This window comes from Urocampus carinirostris, chromosome 2 (assembly GCF_059441175.1).
Source record: "Urocampus carinirostris isolate Australia breed hairy pipefish chromosome 2, RoL_Ucar_1.0, whole genome shotgun sequence".
Classification (NCBI taxonomy): Eukaryota; Metazoa; Chordata; class Actinopteri; order Syngnathiformes; family Syngnathidae; genus Urocampus; species Urocampus carinirostris.
The window spans coordinates 1502700-1518252 of NC_142350.1; the positions used below are offsets into that span (position 1 = coordinate 1502700).

The window sequence follows — 15553 nt, forward strand, 5'->3', positions numbered from 1 at the left end:
CAGAAATCAAGTTTTTAGGGGTCATAATAGACGATAAATTAAGCTGGAAAACACATCAGACACATACAATCTAAGGTGTCTAAAAGCATTTCAATAATTAATAAAGCCCAATTCCTTTTAAACTATAATACATTGTATTTATTATATTGTTCTCTAGTTCTGCCATACTTAAAATATTGTGCAGAATCTGGGGCAATAATTACAGAAGTTCACTCCAGCCCCTTTTTATTCTCCGAAAACGCACAATCAAAACAATACACAGGGTAGGATATCGGGATCATATTAATATTTTATACCTGCAGTCCAAATTATTAAAATTGGATAATCTTTTACGTCGGGAATACAACGTCTCTGCCCGGGTGGCCGACAACTTTTTCAAGAAATGAAATGATCCACATCTATATAGCGCTTTTCAAGTCAAGACTTCCCAAAGCGCTTAGAAAAAAAAAAAAATCGTTTTAATCTTTTTTTTTTTTTTTCAAATCAAATGTTTGCTTTATTCCGATTTCGATATCTTCTTTTGGTTTGGATATTTCGAAATTTCAGTTCGTTTGGCAATTTGCATACTCGGCAGCCAATCAGAAGCCTGCATCAAATAACTTCGCGCTTCCAGACTTTCCCGAGCCTTATAAGGTCGTGCATTTGCATATCATTTTCCAAATTAGGCACACAGAGAACACAAGAAAAATGGATAAGTGGTTAGGAATCAAGCCAAACCCTCAGCCCCGAAAGAAAAATTCTTAAGAAGCAAACAAAATTGATGACGCTACAAAACGTACATTAAAAGCATATAGTGGAAAGAGGAGTTTGCGTGGCTTGTAGCAGATGAGGCAACGCAAACATTGCATGAATGAAGATGAGTAAATGCAGGTATATACTGATGGCAGATGGAAAACAGCGATGTCATATCCATGCAATGAACGTTGCAAGTAGATTTATAATAAACTTAATTTTAAAGTGTTGTTTTACTTATATATTCTGATTCCTTAATACTTTGCAACAACGCGGGTTTTTTTTGCGATTAGTCGTCTTATTGCATTTCAAGTTGTGAAAAATGGGGCAGGCAACTTTATGGCTGGGCAGGCAACTTTTTAGAGTTGTCTGCCCTGGTGTCCGGTAACTTTTTGTTCGAGTTTCAGAAACTGAGAAAGTCTTGATTTGTTGGCGGTTTTGATTTGAATAGTAAAAGAAAGAGGAACCTGCTGCTCCAGAGTCATGACGGTGTGCACTCGGAAGTTTCCGCTCTCACAGGGATCCGTGATGCCCACTGAGCCGGGCAAGAAGAGGCCGGCCGCCAACATCTGTAGGCAGCGCCTACGAAGTAGCCAAATACAGGGTTTGTACACCTTTTTTCATTGGCAAATTCAAGCACTTTTTAGCACTTTTAAGGCCAATTTTTCAATTTTTCCAGTCTGAATCCCGAATTTTGCAGATCCACAAATATATATGGAATTTACATATATGATTTTTAATCTCGCATACGATTATTAGAGCTTGAATAAATCGCAAATTATGTAGGTCATACATATTTTTTAAACAAATCTCTCCCCAAATAAGTTTTGGGTAAATGACAGTAATATATGGCTTACATTTTGAGTTGGGTGAAGTTCTTCCCATTACAATTTACCACTGGGGACACTACCTCAATATTTTACATGGCCCTTAATGAATGTCCATAATTGATATATATAATCATTGCAATACAGGGCCTAAAAATCCGACCCAGCCCACAGGGAATATAAACCCTAACCCGACCGATTAACTTTGAGAAAGTCGGCCCAAAGAAAAACCCAAAGTTTTACTTTGGCACGATGCGTACTTCGTCACCAAAGTATGCGTTTCGGTGCCGAATTGCGTGCTTTGGGTTTTCTTTTGGCTGAGTCCCACAAAATCAAGTGTGCACTTGGAAAAGCAGTGCTGAAACACTTCGTACACAAATTACCGTATTTTCGGCACTATAAGGTGCACCGTGTTATAAGGCGCACCTTCAATGAATGATATATTTTTAAACTTTTTCCATACATAAGGCGCACCGCATTATAAGGCGCTATAGGTGCATGCTGGTTTAAGATCAGGTAATTGTGCAATTTTGTATTTTAATCCTGTGCAGTCATTCGAGACATTTTTGTGATTAAGGGCTATATAAATAAATGTGACTTGACTTGGCTACAGTAGAGGATGTAGTTACGTTATGCAACCATTAGATGGTGGCGCGCTAAAGGGAATGTCAACAAAGCAGTCAGATAGGTCAGTCAAACTTTATTAATAGATAACAAACAAGCTTTGCACAACTCTATTCACTCCCAAAATGAATAAACAGCCGTTTTTTTATTTTCTCTGAGGTAAAGCATTTTCGCGACACATCTTTAACATCTTTGAACAACAGCAAGGCATAACGTTTTACTTTTCCTCCATTTAGTCAACACGCAATACTGTTATGGTAAATTAAACGTTAGTGCAATCACAATATAGTGACACTCGTAATGGGCAAAAACAACAAGTGCAAAACAATAGCAATAAAGCAATAACAACTGTAAAATGTAAAACGTAAACACACACCAAGTAGGACCACCTCTGAATTCTTTAATGTTAAGTTCCTGTGCCAGCGCTGTTGCCTTCATTCGAATAGTTATTGTACTGACACTTCTACTTGCTGCTCTTTGTTCAACAACCCACTGTTCAAGTCTGTCCTCTAACTGTGCCCATCTCGCTTTATTGCCACGGAAACTTTGTTTAGTCTTCCTTACTTGGCGCAGCTTATCCTCATACTTCCTCCACTTCCGCACCATCGATTCATTAATGTTGAACTCTCTCGCTGCTGCTCTATTTCCGTAAACTCTGCGTTGTAAGCGTGTCTCTTAATAGGAGCCATTTCAGGGTCTTAATACAAACGCACAAATACAAGAGAATCGTTGTTTAATATTTCCCAGTATGCACAGCGCACTTCTACGCGAAAAATTGAGTCGGTGGCTGCTTCTCTTGGTTGCGAGACCTTGCAATTCAACATTGATCCATATATAAGGCGACGGATAATAGGCAACGGATTATAAGGCGCATAGCCAGCTTAAAATAAATAAATAAAATGTCAGATTTTATGTGCGCCTTATAGTGCGGAAAATACGGTACACGAAATGGCACCTAAGGGAACTTATGTGTTGCAGATTACAAGATGCTAATAGTGAAGTATTTGGCCGAAAAGCAGAAAGCACGTTTGTAAAGCTTGTAAGCTATCGGCGAAAAGGGAAATAATGTCTGACGTGAGGGATGTTGAGGTGCAAAGAGGAAGCGGCACATCTTTTACCGTGACAGAGGATACAAATTTGGATTTTGTAATTTGTAGTTAAACTGATAGTTTGGTAATCATTTTCTTTGTGACAGTTATCTGAATAATTTAACTTTGGCACCAAAGAGCACATTTTTTCACCTAACTGCAGCGCCAAACTTTGTTAAACAAGTAAAAGTGCGGCTGCTTCAGAAAAAAAATTACTCAGCTAGAAGTAACGAGCATTCATCTAAATAATTGAGTAAAAGTAAGTGTATGCTGTGCAGAAATCAATCAAGTACCCATAGAACAATGCAAATATTATTAGCAGAACATGAGCATGTCTAGTAGAGAGGCACCAACCAACCTGTAGGCCACATTAAGAGACAGCGGCTGCCTGGAGGGGTTGTTCATTACGGCTGAGTGACCCTGCAATGGCACAGATTTTGATTTTGTGTCCATTCCCACCCCGAAAAAACGGTTGGGGTTCTCTTTCTTACCAGCAAATCCAAAATCCAAGGTGTGAGCGGCTCAAAGCCAGGGAAGCGCAGACGCAGGTCTTTGAGAAGGCGGATTAACACTTTTACCCTGGAGACCATTGGCTGTGGTCAGATTTTGTTTTTTTTTGTTTGAAGCAGAAGGAAAAGGTGTTTTCTCTTACGTGGACTGAGACGCATTCTCCTCAAACCAGCGGGCATGGCGGATGGCGGCCAGGGCACTCTGCAGGACCTTGATCTCCACTGTCAAACACACACATATTCGTCTTACATCACATGCATTCTGAGTGTCTAGAACCTGATGGACAGCTGGCGTTTACGACTTTGGTTGCAAAACGTCACATTTTTTTGCACGAAAGCGACCTGTTTGATCTGTTGAATTGATAAAATCTATAAAATAATAATTATAATGCCAGAGCCTGTGTCCCATGTGAATATATACTACGTAGTGTTTAGGCGCAATTCCTCAGTCAATTTTGGCGTAAATAATGGTTTAACAACCAGCTGCGGGAAAAGTTCTTTTGTAAAAATGTCACAAAATACTGCAACGAGGATACCAACGTATTTACCTTTAGTGCTGATGGCGCTGGGCGAGGAGAAAAAGTGCGCGCGCTCCGTCCATTTCTACAAATCAACCACTCCAAGCTCTTTTGCAAGAGCTTCTGGGTGTTTAAAAATTGTTATGTGGCTGTACATCATAAAGTGTCTAAAAAAAGATTTATATGGCAGCTCGACAAACAAGGATTATTTTGGAAATTACAGACAAATAAAGGTCTGTTGGTGTGACAATTCGATCGTAAACTGTAGTGAAAATTGTGTCCTACATGTACTGGACTGAACATTCAGTAGCATCCCAGCTTCACACGTGCGACAATCGGTTCCAGATGTAACAGTATGTTTAGAATTTGTGCAGATTCTATTTAATCTCTGAGCCATAGGTTCCCAAAACCTGCTCTCGTTGTATGTAACAATATTTACATTCAAATCACAACACACGGAGAGCATTCAATGAGAGTAAAAACGAGGTTTTGGATTTAATTAATATTTGGGGAGACACTGCTCCACTTAACATCCATTAGTACTTCCGCACATATGGGCGCATTGCATGTGGCATTCACGGGTCCTCTCCGTGTGCGGGATACTTGCGGCGTTCACACAGGATGATCAAGTCACAATTAATTGGAAAAATAAACAATCCCACAAAAACATCAGATTACACTCAGAATTGAGCATTTAGCTCTGCAGTGTGACATAGCCTAAATTGCCATGAGGACCTGTTTTCAGATCGCGTGACTGTCCAAAATACTGACTACCACAGTCAGAAGGTGATTACAAAGACAAGCACATATTTACTCATATAGATAGATACTTTATTCATCCCCGAAGTGCTGAAAGAAAACGTAAATAAGAGCTGTGTAAACCGTGAGCCCTACATTTTTAGACCACAGCGGCAGGGCAAACCATACTAGTGAGAATACCCAAGAAGCTTGCGGACAGGTTATGAAAACAGCTCAAAAGTAAAGGGGTATTTTGATTTTCTAGCGAATTTGATTTACAACTGACGTAATGTTTTAGTGGTTGACTTGCTTTCAAACAATTTAAACCTGATAGTAACATAGTGTTAATGTAAGTTATTTAAGAAATGTATATCAAAATGGTAGCCCTATGTGCCAATAAGAAAAAAGTAGCTCTCAGCTTCAAAAAGTTTAGTAACCCCTGCATTAAGATAAAAATCTCCCACAACCCAATGACAATACAGAAAAAGAACTGTTGCATTTCTGATAGATCACTTCCTTTACTGTTCAATTTGGATGTAGAAATTGAGGGTTGATTAGTGGGCAAGTAGAAATATCGCAGAAATAGTAAATAAAATAGCGTCAAACTCCCGTCTGGCTCCTGTTATGTATTATATTCATGTTGTCAAAAATATTTACAAATTTCTTGTTTTGGGAGGGGTCTGAAATGTTTTCAGATGCCCCCACCGTGTTTTTTTATTCAAAACGCTTGCGTAGTGGAAAACAGCAGTTTCCACCTTGAGGAATTTGGCAACTGAGCGCCAAAACGATCCAACATGTTTGATATACCTGACGGCATCTAGAAAGTGCCCGTCTCCACACCTGACGCCAAAAGCAAAATGTCGATCGACAGTGGGGTGGCACAAGGTTGATGCTAACTATGGGCAGGGCTTTAGCTGAAAGCAAATCTCACAGTGAAGCTCAGGATCCAGTTTACGCAGGTTGGGAGGGACAGTGGTGATGAGGATTTTGACGGTGGCGTCTGCCGAGCTGATTTCGAAGCCCGTCTCATTGGTGAGCATGGACAGCACTGGCAAACATAAGAGAGAACGAAATGAGACAATCATTGAACGTTCCTCCAGGCTTTTAAGTTCCTGAGCGTCACCTTCTGTCGGGTCCTGGCTTCGAAGAGTCTCTACCACCTTGTTGCCCAGAGCTGCCACAGCCTCCACTGCCACACACACACAAAATGGTGCATGTTGATTTTTTCTGGATTTGCGGGTAGTGGCGGCAAACACTCACATGTAGGCAGGATCTTCAGCATCACCACCAGGTCGGCCACATTGTGCCCGGTTGTCATGGTGCCTTTCTTGTAGGAGCCCACCTGACGCACCTCTTCAATTTGCTAACAGACAAAACAATCCATAATTGTATCGAAACTCAACTCAAACGAGCTTTTTAAACAAAGAGACTCACCACTTCAAAATTGCCCGGGGCCACTATCAGATTGTCGATGACGTTGTTAATTTTGGTGACCAGGGACAAGATGGAAGACTGCACCACATAAAAAAATCATGCTGGTAGGAAAGTATCGTTCGCATGAGCTTGAGTCGATCTAATACCCACCTGCTCGCCGGGTGTGGGACTCAGGTCCTGGTTTCGCTTAAGCAGACACTCGCTGAAAGCAGTCTCGTCGGGGGCTGGCTTCACCCGGGGGAAGGCCATTTCACACTGGCCACAAAAAACACCTAAATTCTGGAAATCGCACTTTCAAGAAGGCAAAAAAAATTCTGCAGAAATTCGTGCCCACTTGGTTTTGCAAATACTTTGTTACTGCAGATGATAAAAACATGTACTGCTCATAGAAAGAAAACACATTTTACTTTACTCACCACATAAAAATCGAACGGAATGTGTGGAACAAATGGGCGATACCTTGGAGAAAGGAATAATCGTTAACATTTGTACAAAAACCGAACAGGCAAGCTTTTTTTTTAATTTCTTAAAATAGTTTGTTGGCAGATTTAATTAGAGCATTTCACACACAAATCTTCTCATCCGGGGCACCCCCTTTTTTACCCCCTGGTAGGCGCTACAGGTCCCTTAAAACAAGGACTAAAGCCCCTTTTTCGCTACACGGTTCTGGCCTTCCTCGCCTCGCCCGGCCTCTCCCCGGGTACCTTTTGCATTATAGATCGTTGCTGCATCTTGACATAATTTCAGCGTCATATTTTCCGTGACTCTTCGGAGCGAAACAGAAGCACACCCAGACAAGCGACATGAGAGGCATATTAATTTGGAAGCAGCAATGGCGAAAGGCATTGGCAACAAGGTTACAGTTGCCGGAAGTGAAGCGGCAACACAACGCCGCAAGACGAGACTGTGACAAAGTGTTGGGGGCTCTGGGAAATTTCAAATTAAAACTCAGACAAGGAGATGGCTGTGGTTTGTGAATAACGACGTGCTGTAGCCATAATTGTTGTTCGTTACGGCAGAATACAAACGCAACGCTATTTTAAAAACGGCAGGGAGGATTAACTGAACCTTCCTTTCTCTATTGCCCTCTCTGAACAATCATTAGTCAGCGGTGTTCCAACGTAGCACACCAATCAGTGGTCCGCAGTGACGCACGTGACGTTTTAAGCCCCAGGTCCGGGGTATAAAACTTCAACAGAGAGGGTACGTAAGGCCTGGGAGTAAGAACCGGTTACTTTTTCATAATGGAAAACCAAAAAAGGTTGGGCGAGGCAAAGAAGGCCAGAAACTGGGAGTGGAAAAGGGGCAGTTTCTTCCCCTGGCAGGCCAATAGATTTTTATTTTGCCCATGGGTATTTGTATTTTTATTTATCAACTTATTTTTGTATTTTGTTTCTGGTAAATGTTATTGCAGTCAGGGCTGCAACTAATTATTATTTTAATAACCGAGGAATCATACATTATTTTTTCAATCAATCTATGAATCTCATTTTTTTAAAGCAGATTTGTAATCCCCCTCTTTATTCAAATATTGAAGTTTTGAACAGATGGAAAAATAGCACAAAAACACAACTGAATATTTTACAATATAAAACACTAAAATATCAAAGTGTTTGTCAAATTACAAACAAAAATACAAGTCATACTATACACCTGCATATAGTGAATGTAAAATACTTTCTTATAAATGCAAAAATAAAATTTAAAAAAATAAGCGCGGCAAAGTCAGAGGGGATGTTTGTGGCTTTTTATTAATACAGTATTTAAACATGTGCCCAGGGAGAAGCTGAAGCCGAAGCTTTTAGGTGCCTATCCCTGTTCAATTTGTTTTCCTTGCAGGGAAGACATATTTCAAATAAAAACTTTTAAAAAGTATTGCTCGTGACTCTTATAACATAATACCCTAAGAATCTCTTGATACAGTATATTAATCTTCTTTAATATATTTATCCAAAGTACATAACGTATGATTAATTGATGTAAATAAGGGACATTTTTAAGGTCATCATCGAAATCATCCCATAAATAGCTTTTCAGTGGCTTTTCAATGTTGCATAAGAATACTGGAGCTCGAGGTTTTGAATTCCCCTGATATGATGAGTGTCTGCTAAACAACTGTCAAATATTTGTTGGTACTTACTTGCTTTGTATATTATTAATAGTGATTTAGGTTTTACTATACTGTGTCTTCAAATTTTAACAAGGTGGATTTTATAAACTATGTGTTTTTGATACACAGCATAATGCACAATCCAAATAGCTTTCTTCAATAATAACAAATGTGATTTTGTAGGGCTCCCTTGATGCATTTCCCCAAATCTCTATACAATAACTTAAATAAGGAGATTTATGAACTTAAGGGCAATGGTTATGAAGGGTTTTATACTCAATCATATGTCTTCACCGACTCATAACTGCAATGTCTGAATATTATTGAACAATGAATGTTATTATATTGAACTTTTAGTTGAATTTCAGTATCAGTGCTGTATATATAAACTTCCTCAATGACCCGGCGCATTAAAGCTTGGTCCCATGGCGCCCTTTGCTCATCAAAGGGGTACTACAAGCATGCAAACTTATTTGCACTGAACAGAGGTGCTGAGGGACGAAGCAATGATTTGAGTCGTTGCCAATGCTTTAATAATCGATTTTATTGATCAGTTGTTGCAGCCCTATAGTGCGCCGTTTTTCATTGCACTATTGTTTGGATGCACTTGAGCCAGTCTCTAAGCACTACCGTGTCAATATTTTTACCCAAGCTTAAAACACACTTCTACTCTGTAGCATATGAATAACCTATACTTTTTGTGGACAATATGTCTGTATTATTTGTAATTGCAACATCCTTTGCCTGGTAATCCTGAAAGGGGGATACCACATGTGCGGTCCCTTCTCAAGGTTTCTTCATTTTCCTCATGTTGAGGTTTTTGAGTTATTACTTGCCCTCATGTTGTTTCCAGATCAGGGGATGGTGTAATAATAGTCTGAAATAATAGTCTGTGCAATAACCTGTGCAGACCTTTGAGACTCTGATTAAGGGCGGTGGTCACTCCCGGGCTGCGCGACGGAGCGAGTTCGGTGGACGCGGCGTCACACGGTGCGACGCGAGAAAAGGCGGCGGGCGTGATCGGGCTACCCCCGTAACTGGGGGGAGCCCGCTTGGCCCACGACCCCACTAGCGCGGCGCGACGACAGGCGGCCGTCCGCGTGCGGCGGGCGTGCGCGGGACCCCCGTAACTGTGTCGGTGTCGTGCGAATCGCGCCCGAAAGCACCCGTACCGCGGGTTAGGGGCTCGCTCGCAGGAGCGACCGAACGGCACCCGCGGTGGTTTTGGTCCCCATTAACCGCAATAACCGAAGTCCCACTGTAATTAAAATAGTGGTCTGGACAATTTTCGAAATAAAACATCACAAAATAAAATTCAAATTACTTATTTTGACATGTCTTCATAACCAAACAAAGTCAACCTATAACATAAATAGCATTTTAAAAAAGGAAATCATGAACAGTATACAAGAAAATGTAGGCACTTAAAATATCCCACACCAAACAAAGTAAACAACAACAACAAGAAATTGTGCGCACTATAAAAAGGTAAACATTGCACACTAAAAATAATCCACATACTTTTAAGGGTGTATTCATGACATGTCTTCAATTAGTGTATATAAAATTTACCATGTGCTACTGCAGCGTGTTTATTCAGTTCAAGTATATATCCGGAGCCACCATAAAAAGGTAAACATTGTACACTAACATAAATAATATTTGAAAAAAATAAATTATGAACTCTAAGAAATGTAAGAACATTTGCACACTATAAAAAGGTAAAAACTGAACACACTTTTAAAGCTGTGTACGTGACATGTCTGCAATTAGTCTAATCTAATATTTTCTATGTGCTACTGCAGCATGTTCATCAGTGCAAAAAAACATTCTAGTATTGATTCAAACCCACCGTTCCTGCTAACCCAGCAGTCGGCAACTCGTGGCTCCAGAGCCTCATGCGGCTCTTTCATCCTTATAATGCGGCTCTGATTGGCTTGGGAAAATAAATTACAAAAAAATTTTTTTTTGTATTTAATTGAAGTGTGTTTTATTTGTGTTAGTTTTTATATAATTTTAGTTCTAAATTTGAAGGTTATTGTGAGCTTGAAATATTAAAATATTAATTAAATTATTTGATATTATTTTTTCGTCGCTCAAAATAGACGTCACACTGCGGAACCTGGTATACCCGCTGAAACGCCGTCTATTTTGAGCGACTTTCAACCCCGGCAAAGCCAATGGAGAAATGTAAGAAAAGAAAAATATCTCAAGAAAATAGAACATTTAATGATGCCTGGGCAGATTCATTTGCTTACGGCTCACATATGACAGCTTACAGTCCTGCGTAAAGATGAAAGTGACTTCGTACAGCCCCGATTTGCAGAAGCTGTGCGCAGAGGTTCAGGAGCAGAAGTCCCATTAACCAGGTAAAATAAATATTTATGCAGATATTTTGCAAATATTTAATTTTCATTGTTTAGTGACACAGTGCTTTCCCCCCCCAATTTATTTTATATATTCAGGTCAAGGCTCCGCTGCATACTTTGAAAGCCCAAGGCGATATAAGGATGACGGCTCACGGATTTTTCCCTTTTGTTTGCTGCATGCACAATTTAAATTCAGCTTTTTAATTTATTTGAAAGAGACATTCAGGCATTATTTTTTTCAAAAATTCAAAATGTGTTCATTACATCGGTAAAATTTAATTTTCTCCGTAGCACTTCATAAGACATAACCACACTATAGTTGTTTATACAAAGTGTAAAGGTAAGAAAAAGCAATATATACAGTGTTATCTTCATTTTAGATAAGATAAATGGATATAAGGATGACGCCTCATGGCATTTTTCTGCTTTTGTTTGCTACATGGACAATTTAAATTCAGCCTTTTAATTTATTTGAAAGAGACATTCATTGTTATTATTTTTCAAGAATTCAAAATGTGTTCATTAAATGAATAAAATGTAATTTTCTCTGTAGCACGTGGATTTCATAAGAAACATGCTGCTGTAAAATAGTAGAAGTTTTTTTTTTTTTTTCATTTTAGATGTGTGGCTCCCAGTGTTTTCTTTCCGTGGAAACCGGGTTCAAATGGCTCTTTCGGTGTCAAAGGTTGCCGACCGCTGTGCTAACCTATTAACACTACTGCTAATACTTTACGGGGATGAATAAAGTATTTATCTATTTTTCTATCTATTTATTACTTTTATTATAAGATTTCACTTATTAACTTGCATAAATAGTACATGTTACCCCTAATCTATAATGCAGTTTAGGGTTTGGACACTAATAGACATTTTTAAATGGAGACACAGCATTGGTTATTTTTTGTGCCTTTGCGAGCTTTTTTCGTACGGTGTGAAGGGCGCAAATGCTGTTTTGACGGAGGTTTGTTTACCTACCAGTCCACTTTTAGATGCACCTTATTTGTCTTTTACTTGTAATCCTTTTTGACATGCCGTGCATGGTAAAAACTGTTCACTACATTATTATCTAGGAGAAGAAAGACTTTTTTTAAATCCAAAGCAAAGATGTAAGAATCAGGTCTGCAAAGCTCTGCCCATTTAGGGGGTTCCTCTTCTTGGACGCAGTTCATTTAAATGATATGCTCATTACAAAGATCTCCATTACCAGCTCAGTAGCCTAGATGGTAAGGCGCCCGCTTTGAGACTGGGAGGTTCGGGTTCGCGCCCCGGCCGAGTCATTCCTAAGACTTAAAAAGTGGTCGGCGGCGCCCTCTGTTGGCTGCGGCTGCATCGGCTCGCTACAACGGGTCAGGTGCAATCGACATTTCGTTCTGTGTACATTGTTACACAGAATGACGATACAAGGAAATTATTATATTATTATTAAAGGTGATTAATCTAAAAAACAATTTTCCGGTCCCCTCACTCGATTTTAGAAGGCCATGGATCAATCAATAAACATTTGGAGCGCAATGTTGTGACGTAAATATCATTTTGAATAGTAAGGTCAATACAAATAAGGCTGTGAAGCACTCAACTCACCCTTGGACCAAACCTCCACGGGACCCGAAGCGGCCGCCTCGACCCCTGCCGCGATCCCCTCTGAAAAACACAAACACAAGTCCCGAGGAGAATACACAGATCCATAGTTTATCACCGGGGTTATGTTCCAAAATGAACCCGAGATAGGTGAAATCTGTAAAGTACAAGCCTTTATTTTTGTCCAATTATTACACATTTAAAATATCTACTATGCATTGAAGTAAAAGAACAAAACAATTTTACCAATCATTGGTTTGGATAAAAATACCCCACGGCCATGCGGACTCTGCCAGGCTTTATAAATCAACCCGCCAAACGAAAATACAATGAAAACATAAATAATATATAATCTTAAATTACTTTAATTTAACCAAATGCGGCCCGAAACCTTAAAAACTCACCCCTCCTATGAACATTTATGTATGACTTTTACCTACGGGACTGTTGAGCCAATCAAAATGAGGACTACAATGCAAATTTCGCAAAGTAGCAGAATCTTGAGAAGTTAACCGAATAAAAACAGAAATGTAAAATAATAATAACTATCGTCCCTAAATCATGGGCCTCATTGGCTAGCTTGAAGCTAAAGCTATTAAGCGCTGCATTGAACAATAGCTCGCGAATATATTCACCAAGATTTTTTTGACACTTTAATTGCTCACTAAAACAATAAAAGCGGGAAACTGTTTGGGGAAAAAAACAAACATTGATTTTACTGACCTCATTATGTACGACGTTTTGGCAACGGTACGAAAAAAAATTGCAGGAAAACTAGAGCGCAGCTAGCCGGCTAACGTGGTCTTCTTCTTGGATTTTGAAGCCGGGGAGAAGAGGAGGAGCTAAGACGAGGAGGCAATACTGTACCACGAGTCTTGGAGTGAAACTGCATCATAGCGTTTACTAATATCAAACCATTAAAAAAAGAAAATAGTGTATTTAAAAGCAAATAAAACATGCAAATACTTATACTGTATTCCCAAGCAAGAAAAAATACAAAATAGTGTTCAGCACCTTAAAGTAATCCCTCGCTGCAACACAGCTTTCTTTTTTCATTGATTATAGATTTTTTTCCATACTTGTCAACCTCCACGGCTCCATGCTCGCACAAACTGTCGTATTTTCCCTTACAAAATACAAAATAATCTTACACCATATATTTTATTTTTCGGAATGATGCATGATGGGAAATCCCCAGGCGGCAAACGCATGCGCACAGTAAAATCAAACCGCTAGCTTAGTTTGCGACAAAAAAAAAGGATACCGAGATAGAGGCTACCGCGGCGAACTCGTTAGACTTGATTGATTTGCCGTTTTGTTTACCGGATGGTACCCATAATTGCCAAATTTGCGTTTTTCCATACAGATTTTCTTGTACGTCGTACACGTCTTAAAATGCATAATAAACGTACTTTGTACGACAAAAACGTACAGGTGTACAGGTATGCTTAACATATTTATGTGGTATTTTTGTAATATTTACATAATAGTATTTGAGTAGTATTCCTGTTGTGACACAGTATTGACAGCAAAAAAACACAAACAACACACTAGGTCTCTGTTTATAAGCACTAAATTTAAAATTAGTCTGTAGCAGGGTTGGGTAGGGTTACTTTAACTTGATTACTTTCAATTACTTTTGGATTACTCCAATACCAAATATGCTAATATAAGACAAAATAAACTAAATATGAATAAAATTACTAAATTTTGTGCAGGCTTGGGGAGTAACGGAACACATGGAACGGCAAAAATGATGTTGGCAAGCTGTTTGGATTTATTTTCATTTTGTTTCTGCCGCATTTTATGTTAGTTTTGCCGGAGATGAAAGAGATCAAAGCCAGGAGAGAAAGCTTACCACATGTTGAGAGTCATTTTATTTATATTTAGTTTCTTTTGTCTTTTATTAGCATATTTGGTATTGGAGTGATCCAAAAGTAATTGAAAGTAATCAAGTTAAAGTAACCCTACCCAACCCTGGTCTGTAGTAATTTTATAGTATGTCTGTAGTAGTAATTTTATATTACATTAGCGGTTTTCATTGTATTTTCAAAGTAATATTTTTGTAGTATCACAGTTGTCCTATTTCTGTAGAAGTATTTTTGTAGGTATTCTATCTTTTTTCTTTACAGAATGAAAACAAAAACAAACATTAGGTCTATGTTTTCAAGCACTAGATTAAAAATATTTTGTAGTAATTTTATAGTATTTCTGTAGTAGTATTTTTGAATTATAGTAGTGTTTTATTGTAATTCTATTGTCATATTTTGTAGTATTATACTAATAATATTGCTGTAGTAGTATTTTTCTTGTTTTTATTTCTTTTTAGAATAAAAGCAAAAACACATTAGGTCTCTTTTTTAGGTACAAGTTTAAGATCTAGTTTTGTAGTAATTTTATGTTTTTTCTGTTGTAGTCTTTTGCGTTATGTTGTTTTTTTGTAGTATTTCGATAGCAGTATTTTTGTAGTATTACTTCTGCAATATTTCTGTACCAGTATTTTGTATAATGGTATTAGTATAGTAGAATATTTGTAGTATTTCTATTGTATTTTTTCCTTTCCAGAATAAAAAAACACATTAGGTCACTGCTTTCAAGCACCATGAAATTTTGTTTTGTAGTAATTTTATAGTATTTCTGAAACATAAAAGTATTTTTGTAGTATTCCGATACTTTAATTTTTGAAGTATTTCTGCAGTAATATTTTTGTAGTACTTCCATAGCAGTATTTTATAGTGTTTCCATGGTAGAATGCTTGTAGCATATCTGTAGTATTTTTATAGCATTACTGTAGTTGTACTCTTGTGGTATTTCCATCGTAATATTTCTGTAGTATTTTTAAAGTTGTTCTACAATAATATCAATGACAATAAATAAATTAAATTCAATTGAATTAAATTCAAATACTTGAACATGTAAAAGGGTTTTTTTTCTTCTTTGCTTTCAGTGTATATTAAATATATAGTGATTAATTGTACAATAATTGTAAAAAAATCAAATACAAGTTTCTACTTCACGCATTTGGC

The 15553-nt window shown here is 38.2% G+C and overlaps 1 protein-coding gene across 2 annotated transcripts in view; it reads right to left on the minus strand.

The window, feature by feature from the left end:
* Positions 1-13399, minus strand: part of ilf2 (interleukin enhancer binding factor 2) — a 28136-nt gene extending 14737 nt beyond the window's left edge. The window contains exons 1-12 of one of the 2 annotated variants that reach the window (XM_088328252.1): positions 13251-13399; positions 12531-12590; positions 6887-6929; positions 6621-6725; positions 6471-6548; positions 6297-6399; positions 6160-6225; positions 5968-6084; positions 3924-4002; positions 3763-3850; positions 3630-3691; positions 1200-1314 (exon numbers count right to left, since the gene is read on the minus strand). In XM_088328252.1, coding sequence (XP_088184378.1) covers positions 1200-1314; positions 3630-3691; positions 3763-3850; positions 3924-4002; positions 5968-6084; positions 6160-6225; positions 6297-6399; positions 6471-6548; positions 6621-6725; positions 6887-6929; positions 12531-12590; positions 13251-13255 — 921 coding nt within the window. In that variant the 5' untranslated portion in view covers positions 13256-13399. The remainder of the gene's footprint in view (positions 1-1199; positions 1315-3629; positions 3692-3762; positions 3851-3923; positions 4003-5967; positions 6085-6159; positions 6226-6296; positions 6400-6470; positions 6549-6620; positions 6726-6886; positions 6930-12530; positions 12591-13250) is intronic. The other variant, XM_088328251.1, reaches the window with a different exon arrangement.
* Positions 13400-15553: the final 2154 nt, after the last annotated feature.